General features: G+C 34.2%; 1 protein-coding gene across 2 annotated transcripts; it reads left to right on the forward strand.

Moving 5' to 3' along the window:
- Positions 1–2,635: 2,635 nt before the first annotated feature.
- Positions 2,636–17,457, forward strand: LOC137926206 (uncharacterized). Of its 2 annotated transcripts, none has more exons than XM_068769774.1 (9): positions 2,636–2,796; positions 5,142–5,284; positions 6,905–6,969; positions 8,785–8,940; positions 9,152–9,237; positions 9,992–10,074; positions 10,517–10,609; positions 12,120–12,210; positions 13,223–17,457. In XM_068769774.1, exons 2-9 carry the CDS (start codon positions 5,150–5,152, stop codon positions 13,348–13,350), a joined length of 837 nt encoding a protein of 278 aa, XP_068625875.1. In that variant the 5' UTR covers positions 2,636–2,796; positions 5,142–5,149; the 3' UTR covers positions 13,351–17,457. The 2 variants fall into 2 exon arrangements, with proteins under 2 accessions (XP_068625875.1, XP_068625876.1); XM_068769775.1 differs by having other exon boundaries at positions 9,995–10,074.
- The last annotated feature ends 739 nt before the right edge of the window (positions 17,458–18,196 follow it).

The following is an 18,196-nucleotide window of genomic DNA, read 5'->3' on the forward strand; positions in this document are numbered from 1 at the left end:
AGTGGCGCCTCATAAATTTTCATAATTTTTTTTTTCATGATCATCATGTTTTCGAGTGGACTGTGTAAGATTAGCAAGTTTTTTTTATTACTTTCAAGAAAAAGTCGGGTACCTAATAATCTAATTTTATAACAGCTCATTACATTTTAGTTATTTAGTAATATTTGGCATATTTGGTACGAGTACCTTTATATTGAATCCAAATTTGTACATTTTTTTACAATACTGGCAACACTGACATGTCCGCACGCAACACGCTATGTATGTGTGTGTGTGGTGTGGAGTAGGCGAGCTGGCAACGTTGCATCTTGACGTCTCTCCGCGTGAGAAGTGCAAGTGTGTGAGTTTGGTTTTAAACCGAATGAAACTGATTGATAAATCTTTTCAAAATAACCAATATAGTTAACTAGGTAATAGTTTTTCAACTTAGCTAGGTAATGTCTACGCTTGGAATAGATAATGTGTTTATATTTAAGAAAAACATAGTCGTCAACACTAAACGTTTAAAATCGAAAAAAATGGGTTTTTTCGGTTTTAAACGGTTTTTTTCGTTTTAAACCGATTGGTTTAATTCGTTTTAAACCGGCCTTACATCTATAATCCTAATGGTTATGATGCGATTTACAATATTAGGTTACTAGTTTGATTCTGGGAAATTGAAAACCTGGACCGTCTACTATTTTTTATGGCCCCCGCTATTGGGGACCTCCCATTCCACCCTCTATTTTATTGGGAACGGGGATTTACTTTCTTTATTAAATTTTCCCTTCTTTTTTATTATTTTCATACTTTCCCTCCATTCTTCTCAATCTTTATCATTCTCTTCTTTCATTCCATAATTCTTTCTATTTTTCTCTTACTCTCTATATCCACTTTTGGACACAGGCTTCTATCATTGATTACCAACTGGACCATCACAGAGGTCCTGCATCTAGTTTCGTCGTTTCGTTTTTGACGACGAAGAAGGTCGTGTTTTACACTGTGCTTACCGAAATCTTAGGGCATCCGCGTACATATTTTACTAAACATATTCTGTATAAACGACATATGCCAAGATTAAAAATTTAATGATATCCACAGAAACATATATAAATGTGTGTGTGTGTGTGTTTGTCTGTGTGTGTGTGAATGGTATAATTTAGTAAAAAAATATTTGTTTCCTAGTTGATGCCATAGGTATTCCTGTGGTGCCTACCTGGCTACCAAAAAGTACTGCGTAAATAATGTTATTGTGTTTCGGTCAACTTTCCTATGGTATTTTCTGGAATCAGGAATCGGATCTATTAAATAAAAAAAAACAATTACGTTATGGGCCATATGAAAAAGCCTGTTTCTTTATTAATAATCCACTCAAATATTGCAGACACTTCAGTAATAGTTGATTCAAACGACTAATTATTTTTGTCATCATGCCGTTTCATTGTATATTAATTTTATAACTTCACATTTATTTTACAGCAATGCTGTAAAAATAAAAATTAAAAAAATATTATAGGATAACGTTGAAAAGAAGAAAAACAGCGCTATGTAAGCCCGCTCTAACGAAACAATATCTTAACAAACACTGGCGATGGAAACGACGGCCTCGCATCTACATATTGTGCGCCTAGTGAACGCCCGCGGCAGTACTCGGGATATATTTTAATCAATCATGACTTTTCATATTTTTTACTACAAAAATAAGACAAAACGTTTAGATTTATAAACAATTTATTATTTATTTGCTAATTTTTATTCAGTTTCGGCAGTATTTTGCTTGAATGAGACTATTTATTTATGAAATATATTACGAATAATGACATAATAGACACAAGGCTGACAGACATTGGTAAGATAATCGGAAAACTTTGGATACATGCCACTTGCAAGAGGTCCTATTGGAAATCTATGTCGGAGGTCATGGCCAATAATGAATTTCATATTGATCCCATATTTAGCTACTAAATATCTATTATTTTAAAACATGTTTATATAAATGATAATTTTTTTTTTCAAAAATAAATAAGTAATTACCAACATATATCAATTTAGAAAGACTGTTACAAATCTATTATTATAAACAAAGAACATGTAATACGTTAATACATTTTTGATTTTATTTGTAATTTCAAAACGATTTTGTACTTTCAATATTAAATTGTGTCGAATGTACTTGAACATGTGTTGCCATCTATAGGTGATTATTAGAAAACAACTTTGTTAAAACATATAAATGGATATAGATGGCGCCGAATATAATTATATTATAACTCTACGTATTTTAAATAAAATTGATGTGAAAAATTTATTACTTTTTAAGAAAATTTTATTTTCTCTTTAAAAATTCTCACATGAATGTAACGTTACTTAGTTATGAAAAAATCATACGTTTTCGGCTTTTAGAAAAAACTCGGTTAGGAACGTTCTGAAACTAGCTTATTTTCCTGGAATTTATTAAATTATTTATTTTCTACTCTTAAAACCTACACATCCCAAATTTTATTCGGTGTATCTATACAAATAATGTATTTTTTAAAGATAGTTTCGTTGTAATTTATAATAATTCTCATGAAAAACAAATAAAATATAATTTATTTATGGAAACTATCAAAAAACAAAACGCAACTGCAATTTTCATTTTGGCAGATTATCTCAATAGGATTTGCCGCAGAAACTACATCCGAATTAATGTTATTTTAGGCAAAATTATCATTTATAACGGTTATATCATTAGATAATCGTCTGTTAAAACTAATTACTCAGTTATTTTTATAAGTGGCATCGAAGCGGCTTTCGTCGTGGATTCCAAAATAAGCGGTCGGTATTGTTTGTTATGATATCTCGAATTCTTCCGGCATATTTGGTTTGTGTTTAGATGATATAAATACCTTATATAAATAGAAAATCAATCATTTCTTACATGTGAATTGTATTTATACGGATACAGCGTCCGTGTTTATAATGTGTTGTTAATATTTCTTTATTGTTAATCCAGACAAAGAATTTAACAAATCGTTAATATGTGTATATTTTAAAAATATCTTTCATTTAACGAGTTATGGTATTATATTAATATTAATAGATTAAAATTCTGTGTTGTATTTAGCGTATATTAGAATTATTAAGCTTTTAAAATCAAATCCTTAGTGTTATTTCTGTCGTAAGACGACCACTGGACATAGGCCATTGTTCCTGCAATAACGAAGTTTAATATTTTGTATTTAGGAAAAATAAGATTTATTGAAGCATTGTTTAATAAATCTAAGCAGTATTGCCGATATTTTAACTACATGGATTTTGGAAAATTTATTACGAATTTTGACCCTCCAATGTTAATATAAATTGCCATTTTTAAATATAATTCCAATCAATTTATTTATTTTCTCTAGTAATAGTTTTAATGTTTGTACTTGTGTAAATTTTGTACACATGATATTAGTGTATCAATAAATATTTATTTTCGTTTTTTATATTTCGTAATTACATAAGAATTTGACCTTGACATTACACCAAATTTGTATGAACCAAATTCATCACAGAAAAAACTTCATTTACTGACCATAAGACCACTGTGGGAGTTGCAGTTCCACTACATAGAAAGGCCAGTAATGGTTCTTAGGGCTTACAACCCATATAGCAGGAGCCTCCTAGCATTTATGTTTTTTATTCTCCAACAAGACTCCCTGCCCAACCAGTTTCTAAATAATTCTACCAACTGCTTTATTAGCCCATTCCAGGAATAAGCTAATATTCATTCTTGACAGGCTAGAATTCTTTAGCATGTTACAGAATTTACCTACCTCTCACTGTTAGATCCACCATATATAAATTCATTATGAATTTATTCTTACTTTTTTTGGCAACTAGATCATACCATTATATTAGGATAGGTGAAACAGTAAATTCTTTTGGTACTAAATGTTGCAGTGTTCTTGAAAATACGAATAAGTCCAGTTAAGTTGCGTCACAGTTGGCCTTAATCAAGCCAATCCATCTCCTCGAGAAATCCCAATGATTCTATTTATTATATAAAGTACAAGTGATTGCTTATAGTTGTAAAACATTTAAATGTAAAGGTCATTTGTCAGCAAATAACTTTAAAGCTTTTATATTATAATAAATATTAATTAATTATTACTTTTTGGATGCGATAACTTCTGGTGGTACATAGAATGCAGGGACAGATAGCAAACAATAACTAACTTTAATAAGTAGCAATCAAAATTTCAAAAATATACTTTTGGTACTATATTATTATTACATTATTAATTGTTTATGAAACTATCAAGTTTCAGATAGGATATAGCTCAACTATACATTCATCCTTTTAAAGATTTTATACCTACATTTTACTGTCCCACACCTGCCTTGTTTTACCCACACTGCTTTTTTTTAGGTGTAATTTAATAAAATTTGTTATGGTAATTTTTTAAATGTGTAGAAAAATATTCAAACCAAGTTTTATATCTGTAAAAGTATTTAAAAAAAATGCATTTTACTGGATGAAAGGTATTCATCATTTCAGTCATAGAAAGTCCACTGTTGGACATGAGCATATCATATCAAACTACAAAGTCTCTAAGCCTCATGTGTCCTTATTATCATTTGCGTAGCTGATAGCTATTAGGACCGAAAGGTTCTCGAGTGGCTACCAGGAGCCAGTAGACGTGGTGTAGCTAGGATCCACTAGATAAATCGAAGACAATCAAAGTTGTGGGAAGTCAATGGATGAGATCCAGTCATCCTTTGAAGGAGGCCTGTGCTTTGCAGGTGTCTATCGACTGATCATAATGATGATGATGAACAAAGCGTTTTAATGATTAAACTTAATTAACGGCTATTAAAGAGTGTCTGTGGGATATTCTATTCCAATAGTGATTACAAAAAATATTAAAAAAAAATTATTCCTACAAAATAATTCAACATTGAGATGAGACAATAGATAATATTTGTCTGTTTTAATGGTAAACCTAATAAAAGAAGCCCTCTTTAAATATTTTCATTGGCATAGGTCAGAGGTCGGCAACCTTTTCAGTTGGAAGAGATTGATAATTTATTTTAGAATCCATTATTACACAGGAGACAGTAAATACATGCATAAATAAAGTTTTTTTTGTGCTACGTATTTATCAAGTACAGGATGAATTTGATTTGGGTTGCAGTCCCGGAAATGTGTACGGAGCCTTGGCGGGGGCTGGGCGTGGCGCGGTCGCCCTCCCACGAGTCCGTCACCACGGACCTGTCCCTCTTCAGCGTCTCCTCCGCAGCCTCCGACGCGAGGGTGCTTCGCCTGCTGGCTTGCAAGGTGAGGGACTCTGGTCACATCTCCGTGTATATGGTATTATTAGCATGATTGGGACAGAATAGTGAATACCATTATATTGGCCCCCTCGTATTTACTTAACTTTGGTGATTGGTTATAGCTGTAAAAGCTTTAAAGGTGTAAATATATAGCTAATTCGATGTCAATTAATGTATGACACACCCTTTCCAAATTTCAATGGTTTCATAAATAAATAATATAATGATAATATAGTAAGAAAGATTTTTAAAATTTTGAATTACAGCATATTAAAATCAATTATTGATTACTATCTATCGCTGCAGACTTTGTACAGCGAGTGTTACTCTTATAATAAAAATAAATCAATGTAATGTGTTAAATTAAATAAATTAATTTTGTCATCGATACATACTGATCGATGCAGCAGTTATATGACAACATCAATTTGTGACATGTGAAGTGTCAAACGCGCGAAGTTCAGAGCGAACTGTCAAATGCGCAGTTTTAACACTTTCCGTGGCACGGCTATTTTTAAAAACTTTCCATTTAGGCCGCGAGAGGCGTATGCGACCTACACTTTAAAAATAAAAATAGTCATTTAAAATATACCCTTTATACTTTTTCAACAGTGCGAAGCTATGATTAGCGAGAAAAAGTTATAAAAGTTACTATGCATTACGTGCGCGTATCCGTGATGTGAAGTTATTTATATTTGACCCTACAATTAATTTGTTTAAGAATCCTTTGTTTTTCAATGAGAACTGTAAATGGCCAGAACGTAAAGTACAGCGGAGGTCATATATGACCCACTTGGCATGGAATGTGTTAATAGTCATATAATGATTTAAAAAAAAATTGAGAGCAATTTTTTTATTTTTACTGTGCAGTAACAAAGTACTAGGAATTTATGAAAAAAAATGAATAAAATCAGTAGTAAGCCAGGGTCCAAAATTGAAGGGATTCAAAATTAAAATATCTTTTTTCAACAAACGATGGTTTACATTTCTTGTGGGCGTCATGTTTACCATCTGTTTGGATAAATCCAGACCTTAGAGAAATAAATATTATATAAATATTTGAATAAACATTAATAGTTGAACATATTATTTATCTACTATGAAGTCATTTACAGTAAAGTAACTCTCAACACACAAACAATTTTAATATTTTTAAATATAGCAATGGAAGCTTTCTGAACATCTGTGATTCTATTGTGAAAGCGTATACCAGGTGTGATCAAGCACCTTGACAGTCCAGTTCGATTTTCAAAATTTGGAATTTTTGTCGAGACGCAATTAAATACTTATTCTAAAGTTAAACAAAAATAACATATATTTAATACAAACATTCTTTTTTAACTAAGTAAAAAAGTTACAAAATAGATATATGAATTTAAATTTTAAATAATAAATATATTTATTTTACATCTCTATATAAATCTTTAAAATTTATTACATGCTTATTTGTTGCCAAAATTTTTTAAAGACAATGGTATAAAGATCGAGGGTCTAAAAATCCTTCAGAGCTGTATGTGGGTAGCGAGCCATAAGTTGGTCACCCCTGGCATACAAATTGCCCATGGTACACCATAGTAAGTTTTGTTTGTTCCTTGTTAATACAATGTATGCTCATATGTTTCAGGCGGGGCAAGGTCCAGATCCATCCATAAGGGTTGCCAGTCCAAATCCAGATGGAAAAAATTCAAAGTAAGTTATTTTATATTTTCTATCATTACTATATGTTCTGTTATAATAATGTTATAAAATATATATTTATTGCACACAGTAATCACACTAATTTAATTTATAAAAATATACACACAAAAACAAAAAAAAATATTAAGAAAAGTACCAATATTTAGCCACTTCCACACATGCAGTGGTAGTCGTGCAACAAAGTGCACCGCCCGCCAGCTCGCTGATAAATGCGTATGCGGCAAACAATGCGAATCACAAAACTGCCACCGTTAATTCACTTAACACGTGTTTCACCCCTCCATGGGGCATCTTCAGGAGTTATGTTACACCAATTAGTGCCAAACACATAGTGTAAATACTAATAATAAATAGACAAACACATGTAAACATTTCATAATGGTACCACATGTATGGGTGAGTGTGTGTTATGGTATGTTTTGGGTATGTGCGCAAACGCACCTGTTCAACATGGAACCTATTCACTACACTATATACCTTAGTTCCTCATCATGCATACTTCATTGATTGGCTGCAGCTTGGAGACGAGTCGAATTTCGACCCTGGTGCTTGTCTTAGTAGAACATAGCTATGTCGTCCGCATGGCTAAGCCGATTTGCTGATATTTTGGAATGTCTTTATACAGCAAGAATAGAGGGGATAGGTAGGACCCTTGCGGTGTACTCCAGCTAAAAGCAGTCGCCTGGAGTACCGGTGCTCCAAGAAGCCACATGTTGTGATCCCAAGTCTATCGGGCACTTTGGGTTGGTAGAGCTTGTATATTAAGACCTCGAGCCTGGCTCCATTTAATGCCTTCTCAATGTCTCAAAGAAGAGCACCTCTGCTCATTAGACTGCTTTTACTGCTTTAGTATGTAGTGCCAGTTTGCTGTTAAAGAAAACAGAAGATATAGGTAATATTACATATAACAATTAAAATGATAAATATATAAATGACAATATTAGATCACATTAAACAATGTTTTGTAAATTAAATCCTTCACTAGTCAGAGTGTGCGCATATTTAATAAAGCTATATGAGATATCTTAGACCTTACTGTTGTTAGTTTTAAATATAAAATTAAAAGTATGTTATTAAATAAATCTTAGTTAGTTGTCTCACTTACATGGTTGATATTATATTGTACACATGAAACATTGTTAAATTTCGTTTAATAAAAGCAAATTTTCAGTTTCAAGTCGTCTCAGATCAGCATTCATATCTGGTGGTAGATTACTACTTATAATGTTAAATTAATCGAAAATTCAATAGTACATGTAAATTATTATTTGAATAAAAATACTTGGATTTAAAATAATCCTTCTGATGATGATGCTTGAAGTGAAGGATTGCTTTAGGGCAGAGTTCCCCAAACTGTTTTGTGCCATAGACCTCTTGCTATGTTTTTCCGTGTTGGGTAGACCCCCTACTTACCTGATATTGATTTCCTGTAAATTCCTAACTGTAGTGAAGTTTACCACAAAGCACAAAGCGAATACCGACATCCTACAACTTACACAATTTTATAAACATATATAATATTTTTTTTACTTCATAGGTACTTTTATAAATAATGTAAATGTTTTGATATTATAAGATAGTATGATGTAAGTAAATAGGTACTATCAGTATATGTGTTGAGATCCACTATTGTGGACCCCCATTTTCATTTCATGGACCCTCAAATTTTCTTTTCGCTGACGTAAACCCCAGGTAGTCTTAGACCCCTAGTGGTCGATATAGACCACTTTGGGAATCACTGCTTTAGGGTATTGTGTAAAAAATTGGGAATGTATCCTCAACGTGGTGGTGTGGTCTTCGTGACAGGAGGTCTTCGGCAGCTTTACCTTTGGCGGGGACGGAGGGTGACGCGTGCAGGGACGTGCTAGCTGGCTGCGCTGCGCTGTGTGCCCAGCTCGGGCTTCGCCGCTCGTTCAGCGCTGGGGATGTCTGCGCTCCACATGCATCGCCGCCGCCCAGGAGGTAAAAAAATCTTTAGCCTTTTTTCCATTGACTATAATGTTTATATTAAATAATATATAATAACAAAATAGAACTAAAGACAAAAAACTGCACTAAAATAGAATATGATAAAAATAATTATCATGTCATCCGATATAAGCTAATACTGCAAGGCCTCCCCCAAAGATTTTAAAGTTTTTACAAGTATATCAATCATCATGTGTCTCACCAGCGCTACCTCGGAGGTGGGACTTTGCGCAGCGCTTGAGGCTCTCACCATGAACGCGGCGTCCAGATCTTGCAGCACCTGGGTCGCAGGTGAGCATTTCAATCACAAGTAAAAATTATATTGACAGTGGCAGAAATCAAAAAAGGATGAAAGAGATCTATATTCAAACATTTATTCAAATTATCATCATTATCATCTTGTAAGCCGTAAGACGTCCACTGATGGACATAAGCTTTTTTGCGAGATTTGCAAAAGGACCGGGGAACTGCCTCTTAAATAGTAATATGTAGCGGACCAAGCTGAGGCTTCCACGAGAGCCCTCTAGTTTCGTTACTTTAAAAATAGGTCCTAGGTTAGGCGCATTCTGCCTTCTCCCTTCTACCTTAGCTCTTCTGCTTCTTTTGAAAATCCCCAAAAAAAAACTTCTGGAGCCATATTTCACTTGACATTAGTTTGGAACCCAAATTAAAATCTTTGGACAAGTAAGTCATCGGTGGTCAAAAAAATTACCCATGTGTGTTACAGCATTAAATGCAGTATCTCATTCAGAGCCTCATGGCCATCACGGAGAAGGATTTGCTTTGGATTTCGAGATCGTATCAGGAATGAAGAGTCCATAGACAAGTTGAAGTGACATTGGTTAGACCACGTACCGAGTAAGATGGCCTTTGGTTCTGGAGGGGCCAACATCTCTCATGGTGGAAATACGATTGGGAATACACTGGATACAGACCGCTTGCAATAGATCCTATTGAAAATACATGGGAGAGGCTGTCACACAACGGTGAACAAAGTACGGTTTAAATGATGATTGCGTATATTTCGTTTAATATTATGTTACAGTAGGCGGTTCACAGTTGCCGTCTCCACAGCGTGCCAATCCATCACACCTGGCTCCGCGTCCGCTGCCAAGCGACAACAAGAAGGTTGGACATATATTTAACTTCATAGAAACCGGAATTAGAATAAACTTTCCTTATAATGGTGTCCTTATATTATATGTATATGACAAAGTTATCAATAAAAAAAAATTATAGACAAGTTCCTGTCTTGTCTCAGTGGGCTGGTTTCCACAACTAAGTGGCAATGCGTTCATTTTACGTCGTGGTTGGTCTTCATCAAACCAACCCATCTCCTCGAAAAATACCAGCAGACCCGTCAATAAATGTAGTCACTTTTAAAATTGATGCTGCAGATATCCGGTATACAGTTTAGAAGTTTTGCTGTAGTTTCTTACATTTGCTTTTAATTACATTGATATGTGTCAGGGCAATTTTTAGTTTTTCACTACTCTAAAAGGTCTAGGAGGTCCACCTGGACCCCTTTGGAAACTTGGATTAAACAGTAAAACTGTAAACCCATTTGCAGGTGCGTCAGAACTACATTAAGAAGCGACTGCTGACCACCTACAGAGCTCTGGAAAGGATGTCCCAGTCGGAGTTCAACCTGGACAGGCTAGAAGTGAGTATACTTGTAAAATATTGAAATATTTTTTTTAATGCAATAATTTCGTTAATTATAAGCTTCCACAGATAAAATATGAAAATACAAATGAATATGAGATAAACACAGAAGAAATTTAAATACTTTAATAAAAGCTGGTTGTGGACAATGAACGATCTGTCATTATCGGATGTTTTCGGGGAGACTGCAAGGCTTTACTTGCAGTAGGCATCTATCGGCTGAAAATAAGAAAAATAGTTTTAGAAATTCGGATTAGAATATTCTATATTAGAGGTGGCCAAGCTAATTGACAGTACAGACCATTTTTTTTAAATAATGTTTTTTTTTGAATCGTAATGTTAATGTTTAACTACATCAGGTACACCAAAAATTTGTACAAAATAAATGTATTAAATATAAATATTTAACAAATTTTTGTGATTATTATGATAGTTCTGTAAAATTTGGTGTAATTGGTGATGTAAAGAAATTAGTGAGAGTAATTAACAGTAATTATTTTAAACGCTGGTTAGTTAATATAATATAGTTAAAAAATAAAAATATTCCGTGACCCACAAATAATTCTTCAAATGGGCTTGTGTGGCTTACGAGCAATAGGTTGGCTAACTATGTTCTATATAGTATAGATAGTCAGATAGTATGCATTCGAATAGAATTTTTTTGTGTAACATATATCAGAGTGATCACTTCATAAAGAGTGTTTGGAGTTATACAGATATAAAACCTTTAAAGGGTTAAATTTATAGCTCATTTGCTGTCAATTTATATATGGTATACATTATTCCAAAAATAAATAGTTTCAGAAATATATAACATAATGATAATATAGTATATATAATATAAAGACTTTTTAAAATTAGTATTGCTTCATATTGAAATTAATTATGGTTTATTGTGTTGTTCTGTATAATTTGTACGGCCAGAAGTTAGTCGCTTGTCACATTATAATAAAAAAAATTATAACATATATCAGAGCGATCGCTTTATATATGGTGACCTAAATAAGGTATATAAGTTTTATAGGATTTTTGTTTAAAAATGAGATAGATATTGCATGAATTTTTAATTGAACCAAACATTGCACATATATGCGACTACCCACATCAAAACAACAGACAATTGATTACCAACGCCACCTATTGGAGACGTAGTAATAGTATTCCTATATATTCTTGTCACATTATAATAAAAAAAATTATAACATATTTCAGAGCGATCGTTTTATATATGGTGACCAAAATAAGATATATAAGTCTTATAGAATTTTTGCGTAAAAATGACATAGATAATGCATCAATTTTTAATTGAACCAAACTTTGCACATATTTGCGACTACCCACATCAAAACAACAGTAAATTGATTACCAGCGCCATCTATTGGCGACTTTCGTAGTAATAGTACTCCTATATATTAACAGCATCTTTACTCTCCTTTTAAAATACTGTATTATAATGAAATATGAAATAATTGTGTCTATATATTTCCATGTGTGTTTATATGTTACAGCAAGCGGCAGCTGCGTCGGCGGCGGGACGAAGCGGTGCCACGCTAGCAGCGCCTGCACCGGCTCGTGTACCTACACGCCTTCTACACCCTGGTACGCGCACACAAAGTTACATCATCATGTCAACCGATAGATCACAAGGCATAGATAGGCCTCCACTAATGATCACCTAGTAGGGGGAAGACCCACGTGAAGACCAGGAATCTTTTGGTTCTAGCATGCCAACTGCAAGGGAAAAGCCTCCAAAGATATCTATGGAGGGATATGTCATAATCGCCACGCTTGCCATATGGATTGGCAATCGCAGTGTTGTATTATGGTACGCAGACGACGCAGCTGCACAACCTCTGGAAACTTGTTTGTGAGCGGTGGCAATCATATATAGTTAATGTACAAAGTGTGAATTATATCACATTGAGTCCTGAGAATCGAAGCCACCACTGCTCTACCATATATACATTATTCAATTTGAATTATTAATATTTTAAAGTTCCCAAAGAAATCCAGGACTCCCAGGGGTCTATGTTGGCGGGCTATAACCCCCGGTGGCTCAATTTGAGGGACCACGAAAATTGTCCCGTATTCAATAGTAAAGAACTAAAATGTTGGCTTTACTTCACCTATTGATATAGGCAGATAATATTTTAAGAAGCTCAGCGAGTGTTGTTCAATTTAGAACTAATCTTAACATTTATTGTTTAGTTTTGTGAATATGGTATAAATGTAGTTGTATAGGGTCCATAGGAGTCATCTAAATTTTGAAAGTGTCCTGTGGTAAAATTAGTCTGTGAACCTACGGTCTATAGTGATCACTTATGAGTGATTTAAAATTTCTAGACAAGCCTAATTTGATAAAAACTATAATAATTAATCTGCTCTATAATAGCATCTTTGAACTTAAAGCAATGAGTATCGTAAACTTGCCTTAATGAAAAAGATAGATTTAAAAATCGATTTATATAAATATATATCTCTGTGTATGTATATCAATATTGAAGTATATTAAAGAGATCGTAAAGTTAATAAGCCAGTAAAAATGACCCCTTGGTGTTATTTTTGTCCAACTGTGGGATTAATATTAGTGTAAATTTTGTGTTGCCTACAGAAGCTGCACACCTGGTGCTGACCGCAGCAGACCTGGAACGCGAACGCGGGCGCCCTCTGTCTAAGTATGAGCGCAACATGATGATCTTCAACTGGCTGCACACGCTCGACGAGGGTGCGCCATTTTAGACGCCGCCCACCCAATCTACGCCGGTACCCCATCCAAAGCAACGTATGTTACCGTATACCGTCTCCAACTCACCAAAACCATAATGAGTGACAGCCCAAGCTGAAGTCCACTTGTGGGACCTTTAAGCTCTGTCAAGGTTCCTCTGGGAGCCCTCCAGCTTCGCTATCTTAAGCTAGATGTCCTCTGCGATCTGCCACTTTGAATACATGGAAGATAAAAATGCCACTTGGGTAGTAGTGTAAATCCAGTCCAAAAAACCCAATAAGTGTCTATAAATTGCTTAACAATATTTTCTCTAACTACCCTCCAAATTGAAGAGGTTAAATATTAATCGAAATATCCTTTCACTTAGATATCACAGGCCACCATGGTCTATGATTCTGAATTTAGAACCTGAAATATATCTGGATAGTAACCAGTTACCGGTGAACATATTCTGTTACAAAAATCTTACAGGACACAGATATCTCACTCTCAAGGTCTTGAAAAACGAAGCCTACAATATTAAAGTAAGTTTAACTTAAAGTCTGTTACCGGTAATTATATGACTATATCCTGTGACAATTTTACAGGCCGCTGAAATTTAGGTAATTGTAAACCTATTACCGGTAATCTAGACGTTTTGCACCCGTCAAGATAATTTAGTTGTGCTTTACATGGCCTAAGATAAGTAAGGCTTTAGTGTTAGTTTCTATAAAGGGTTACCTTTGGATGGGTGGCCGTCATTCTTAATATAAAGATACAGGATGTACCTAGGTCACGGGATGACGAGATTCTGCCCCAGTTAATAGTCTTAAAAATATTTGTTATACTACATCACTCAAAAACGAGTGATTGTCAATGGCATATGAAAAATTTGCTTACAAGTTACCATTGTAAGTTATAAAAAATACCAAGTTTGGAATTCAAAATAATGTGAGTTTTGGCAGGTACCCAAATAATTGGATCTGGTATAAATCAGATTCAAATGTGGTATATAAGTTTAAACAGCATTTTGCATACCAGATTGCGTCCAGGATTCACAAAAAAAATAATTGCGTCTCAATTTTTTTCCGAGGGTACTTTTACATTTTTAATTTTGAGGGTACTTGTATATGTGTATAAATACGTGTAGCGTACTTAGCTGTTTAGCGGGCGCCCCGAGCACCCTTTGTACGTGATACAGGTGTTAGCTTTTATATGCAGTCCGTTTTGCATATACAGGTGGTTCTGTAACAAAAACACTAGTCGAATACATGAGCCGTATCGGAGCGGACGGTATAGTTGACCACCAGAATCATGTGTTGCTTGGTCAAGCTCTAATAAATCCACTTGAAAAAGTTTTGAGATATTTAATGGATCAGGTGTTACCTTGCGGAAGTCTTTCCTAAGTAAGAAAAGGACCAATATTTAGCCACCTCCGTACATGCAGTGGTAGTCGTGCAACATAGTGCACCGCCCGCCAGCCCGCTGATAAATGCGTATGCGGCAAACAATGCGAATCACACAACCGCCACCGCCAAATTACTCAACACGTGTTTCACCCCTCCACGGGGCATCTTCAGGAGTTATGTCACACCGGTGTGCATTTATCAGCGGGCTGGCGGGCCGTGCACTTTGTTGCACGACTACCACTGCATGTGCGGTAGTGGCTAAATATTGACCCTTTTCTTACTTAAAGTTTTGAGATTCAAAATTAATCTCCCCATCTATTTCAGCAAGATAAAAGTAGAGTATTAGTTTTAAACATTGTTGCACAACCACCCTGTATATGATATATGTTAAAACAGTACTCAAGTACAGCTTTATTTGTTCGAAATGCACGATAAATTCGTCGCTCGTCTATGTACGGGATGTTTCAAATTTCACGAATACTCGCTTACGCAGTAAATATCCATTCCTTTCTATTGATCATCATAGATGTAAGTGATTAATGTAAGACTGTTGTATGTAATACAGTCGATGCGTGTTGGAGGGTAGACGTAAAAATGAGATTTAAATTTCTCAGTTCATCACTACCCTCTATAATTATATTTTGAATTACCTTTCAAACACAACGGTATTGAGTTTTCTCTGTCTACCCGCGTTTGTGGACTATATTACTTAAATTAATAAGGAATAGGTTTGAGAAACGGAAGTGCCCATATCGTGTTAGTCCTATTCCCTTGTGAAATATCTTCGAATATTTGATTTCGTTGTACAATGTTACTCCGTAAATATTTTTATTTTGCGTAAATTGAACACGCTGTATATAGCTAGCCGTCAGATTGATTTAACCGCGAGTTCCTAATCGTTAATAGTTACGGATGCATTTATTATTTTATTGTGATAATTACTATAAAAAAATTGTGGGTAGTTTTGGAATCTAAATGACGCATTGCTTATTATTCCGTAGTTAGGTAAGGTTTTCGTTCTACCCTCGGGTTGCGAATATACGTTGTGTGTCCAAATTAAATTATTTCTTTAATTAATTTATTTATTTATTTTATTTCTCTGACATTTTATATTGAGAACACAAAAAAAATTGTAGTTTATTTAAGTTTTAATTTATGACGTAGTCAGAAACAAGGCCTACAGATGAATGTATAGACTGTATCGTGTGCTATTTATGAAATATAGATAAGAAATACAAAGTAAATGTCCAAAACTCAAGTCGCTTACATTTTTCTACCTACCTACACTTTCTTGCTCAATCCGCTAGTGCATTTTTTTTATAATGAAACATTAAAGCCAGTATTTGAAACATACATGTGCATATAAATAAATCATTGAAATTAAAAATTAAGCGCTTGCTTTTAAATATGACCACAATGTTTTGGATATATGTAAATTACATATACTATATGACATATCTTACTGTGATATGCCGAGTCTTTAGTTAAATCTCGTTTTTTTTACCGTCAAAGTCGTCAATGTAAACAAGTTTAAATGTCACACATGTTTTGCGACTAAATACATACAAAATAAGGTAAGGTTTTTCATTCTGAGTTGCCGGAATGAAACTTCATGCCAGCACTGTCATTCCGGTAGCCGGAATAAAACTTCATGCCAGCAGTGCAGGCATTCCGACTGCAAAGTATTATTGTTTTATTTTTTTAACTAAGAAGTTATACATTTTTCGTAATAAAATATATATGTCATTATTGAGTTGTTAGAAGGAAATTTTAAAATAATCCCCGAGTACAAAAGGTTAATAAGCTATTTCCCTTTGTGCTACATTCCTTCTACATATACAGGATGATTGCTTTTAGATGTAAAAGCCTTTATGGCGTGAATGTAAAGCTCATTTCTCAGCAAAAAGCCTTTTTTTACACCTATATCAAATATAAAGTGTTCCAATTTGAAATATGTTATATTGATATATTTTTTCTTATCTCATACGACATGGTAATAACTTCTGGCACTACAAACATTGCAGAGAGAATAAGCAATAACTTTGAAAACGCTTTTACTTACTGTATTATCATTAAGTTATTTAATATTTCTGAAACAATAGAATTTATTATAGGATGTTCCATACATTTATTGACAGCAAATGAGCTATACATTCACCTCTTTAAATATTTTACATCTAAAACCAATCACACTGTATCAAGTGTGATATTTGGATCTTGTTTACATGTGAACATTATTCTATGACTACATCAAGTCTAAAACACAGTACCAGGCGATAAATATTACACATCGACCTTTGGAAAGAGACAATCGGCTAATTTCGGCTTCGTAGAGCACTATCTCTGTCCCACACTGCCTATGTGACGTTTTGTCAGTCGTGCGACAGAGATAACGCTCTACGAAGCCGAAATTAGCCGATTGTCTCTTTTCAAAAGTCGGTGTGCAATATTTATCGCCATGTACTGTAATATTTCGCTAAAATTTTCTCGTCTTGTAATTTTAAAAGACTGAGCAACTTTAAAAGTCATTAGAACATGATAAGTTTATTCGCTTACACTAGCGTTCTGGCTACGTCTGTTATATTCTACGGTTTAACAGTATTAGGGAATTTGCATCGGAAACTGGAGGGTAGTCGATGTTTTTCGTATCGGCCATAAATACCCTGATTGTTGTATGAATGTTCTCGAATGATCGTAATCTTTATTTTATATATAATAAACGACTTAATGAAACAGCCTGTAGTTTTATTACGAAGCTACGGTGTACATCCAAACTATTTTATTGTACCATGGTGGTACAACACCCCAGACTCAACGGGCATTAAACTTTTCAAAAAGGATCACAATCCCACACAAAAGTGGTAAGTATTATTGTGTACATCAGTGGTTCACAACCTTTTCTGTACCATGCTACACTTTAAAATTCAAATATAATTTTTATAAAGAGTCTATTTTAGAATTGCACGACTTTGGGATGTGGGTCCTACGTTGGGTAATACTGGTGTACACGCTCGGAATTTTTCCTATAAGAACTACACACAACTCACAAGGGATTTGTAAGTTGAATCAGCAGTGGTCAGGCCACAACGCGGAGAACACAGACCAAGAACACGGTGGACAGATGACTCCGTTAAGGTTGTCTCAAGATTCTGGATGTAAGTAAATTCCAACCAGTCATTGGAAATCTATAGTGGAAGCCTACGTCCAGCTGTGGACGGCTTACGGTTGAAATGGTAACAATGATTAGTATTTTCTATAGTAGGAGTGGTCAAGCTCTGATAGTGCGAGTCATTTTTCGAAATTTGAAATTTGTTTGCGAGCGGCAATTGAATACGTATTTAAAACACAAAAAAATGTTTTTTTTTTACAAAAACATATTTATTGAAATTATTTAAATTAAAGTACAAAATATGTGTGTTGAAGTTTGATATGCCGGTTAGTTATGATCGGCGTTTGTAATTCGCTAATTCTA

Source organism: Battus philenor, unplaced genomic scaffold (assembly GCF_028537555.1).
Source record: "Battus philenor isolate CCGP_79_NKW_IND1 unplaced genomic scaffold, ilBatPhil1.0.hap1 SCAF_29, whole genome shotgun sequence".
In the NCBI taxonomy this organism is placed as follows: Eukaryota; Metazoa; Arthropoda; class Insecta; order Lepidoptera; family Papilionidae; genus Battus; species Battus philenor.